General features: G+C 34.7%; 1 protein-coding gene across 1 annotated transcript; it reads right to left on the bottom strand.

Moving 5' to 3' along the window:
- Positions 1-374: 374 nt before the first annotated feature.
- On the bottom strand, positions 375-965 carry LOC141617465 (uncharacterized). Its single transcript, XM_074434662.1, has one exon. It carries the CDS (start codon positions 963-965, stop codon positions 375-377), a length of 591 nt encoding a protein of 196 aa, XP_074290763.1.
- Positions 966-2,387: the final 1,422 nt, after the last annotated feature.

The raw sequence follows: 2,387 nt of genomic DNA, 5'->3' as shown, positions 1-2,387 counted from the left end.
TTATGCATGATTTATGATTTTTGAAGAAAAATAGCATAAATAGTGACTTAATTAGTGAAATATTAATAAAACATACTTTATGACTAAGGAAAAACATCAGATGTTGCATTTTATTATCTTTTTCAGATCTAAAATTGAAAAGTTGATGAATATAATTTTTCTCATGTTTTTATGATTATTTTGTTAAAACCGATAAACCGCAACATTGTTTTTCCGGATAAATTTCGAATTTTTTAACCTAAGTTTTTGAACATTATGAGTGTCATGGTATTTTTCCAGAATGTTCATGAGTTTTTTTTGGGAAAATGTAAGTTCTCATTAATATAATCAAAAAGTCCCATACAACCATACTTCAAGCCTTGCTTGAACCAATCTCAATTACAACTTATATGCTCTACCCAAGCTAATACAGCCGCATTTTTAGTACGAATGCTACATTGTGATAAACGATTTTTTACATCACACTTCACCTTTCCTGCAATAATCTGAGGTCTAAATACATATCCCTCTATCCTGCTACAGTTCCTGCTATACCAGATGTGGTACATCAGGCTAGCTAGAATCAGGGCAATAATTTTCTTCCTACAAGCCGAGGCTTGTCTCCACTCAGTCCACCACCTGATAATCTGCTGCATAGGAAGTCTGTGGCAGCACCATGCAGAGACCATATCACTACACTGCCTGCTAAAAGTACATTCAAGAAACAGATGATTCAAACTTTCCTCCTGCAAACCACATAAGAAACACTTGTTTTCAGAGATGATGTGCATCCTGATAAGCCTGTCCTGTGTCAGAAGCTTCTGATGAGCAATTAACCAAACAACAAAAGCTTGTCTAGGAATCAACCACTTATTCAGCATCCAGGGGTACCATGGCACCAGATTCCCATCCGGTTTAATCCATTGATACCCTGCTTTGATTGTGTACTGCTCCAAACCAGATAAAGAAAGAAGAAGAGGTTTCATAATATGCTTGACCTGGCAAATTTTACGCCAAGCCCAGTGCTGCCACTACCAGTTCATAGTCCATCCAATTACGATTTTGATGTAAATTGAGTGAACCCACCGCACCCATAAATGGTCACCTTTTGAGCCACCCACCACACATATTTCCCTACAAATTTTGCAACATTCCAACAGTGGAGATGTTTAAAACCTAAGCCCCCCTGTTTAATGGGTTTACAAGCATTCTCCCATGAAACAAGTGCAGGGCTTTCTTTTGAATCACTGCCATGCCATAGGTAGGATCTACAAATTGCTTCAATTTTGGATATCACAGTCTTTGGGAGGATAAAAATCCTGGCCCAGTAGCTATGAAGGGGAATGTTCATGAGTTTAAATTTCAAATTTTGAATTTATTTGAAATTTTGTGATTTATTTGAAGTTTATAGTTTTTATTATAATTTAGGTCCATTAATGAACAAATTTTAGAAATATGAGTTAATTATGGTCAAATTATTAGTGAAGACTAAATTTTGAGTCCTAAGAGGTTAGGGTAATTAACTTATGCATAAATATGAATTTATGTAATTTTTGTGATTATAAAATATTGAATCACACAAATCCGTAAAAACCGAGTAATATACGATATTGGCTACTTAAAGGCGATTTAGCATAAAATTGGGCATGTTCATACATATTATAATGCTGCATTTTCTTTATGATTGTCATAATTTTATTTATGTAATTATGAATTATGTAATTTTTACTTAGTATGGCCTTAGTTTTTAATTGGTATTACCCGAAATGTATGGGAATATCGATTCGGTTGTAATTTATTGTGATCTCGTATCACCGTTTTGTAATTTAATAGATTTATTTTATTTTAGTTACAAATGTATAATAGGAAATTATGTAATTTGTTATGTAATTTTATTTATTTCGGAGTTCCCAAAGACGGATTTCTTCAAGATGGCGATACATAAAGACGGTGTTACCTCGAGATGCGTGCCACAACCGAAGTTCAAGGGACCAATGGAGTTGGTTTCCGAATATGTAATAGTTAATTAGATTTTCTATTTTAGGAAGGCCATACTAGGATTTTTTATGCTTTGCATTTTATTTATATGTCACATGCATCGCTAAATCGCCATAACTAAAACATGCATTATCATTTAATCGAGTTTATCGACCGTGTCCATAACAATTATCGTAGTTCACCGCTTTAGTACACTTAAAACGTGATAGATAATAAATTGACATGACCTCTCGCTAAAACAATCAATTGAGACATAGCCTTACCAAATAGTAGAAACCATGAAAACCTATTTCGTGAGGGAGTGCACTCGGCCACACCGGGGTACAAACCTTATTACGTAGGGGAAGTGGGTGATAAATGTCTATCCACCGAATTCATGTTGATGAGGGTTTTATCGGCCACACCGTGCC

The sequence above is a fragment of the Silene latifolia genome, chromosome X (assembly GCF_048544455.1).
Source record: "Silene latifolia isolate original U9 population chromosome X, ASM4854445v1, whole genome shotgun sequence".
NCBI classification, from domain to species: Eukaryota; Viridiplantae; Streptophyta; class Magnoliopsida; order Caryophyllales; family Caryophyllaceae; genus Silene; species Silene latifolia.
Note: the sequence above shows the minus strand (reverse complement) of the source record. Positions and strands in the feature narration are given on the sequence as shown.

Coding starts and splice junctions, on each gene's coding strand:
- LOC141617465 (XM_074434662.1), bottom strand. CDS start 965: ATGAAACCTCTTCTTCTTTCTTTATCTGGTTTGGAGCAGTACACAATC.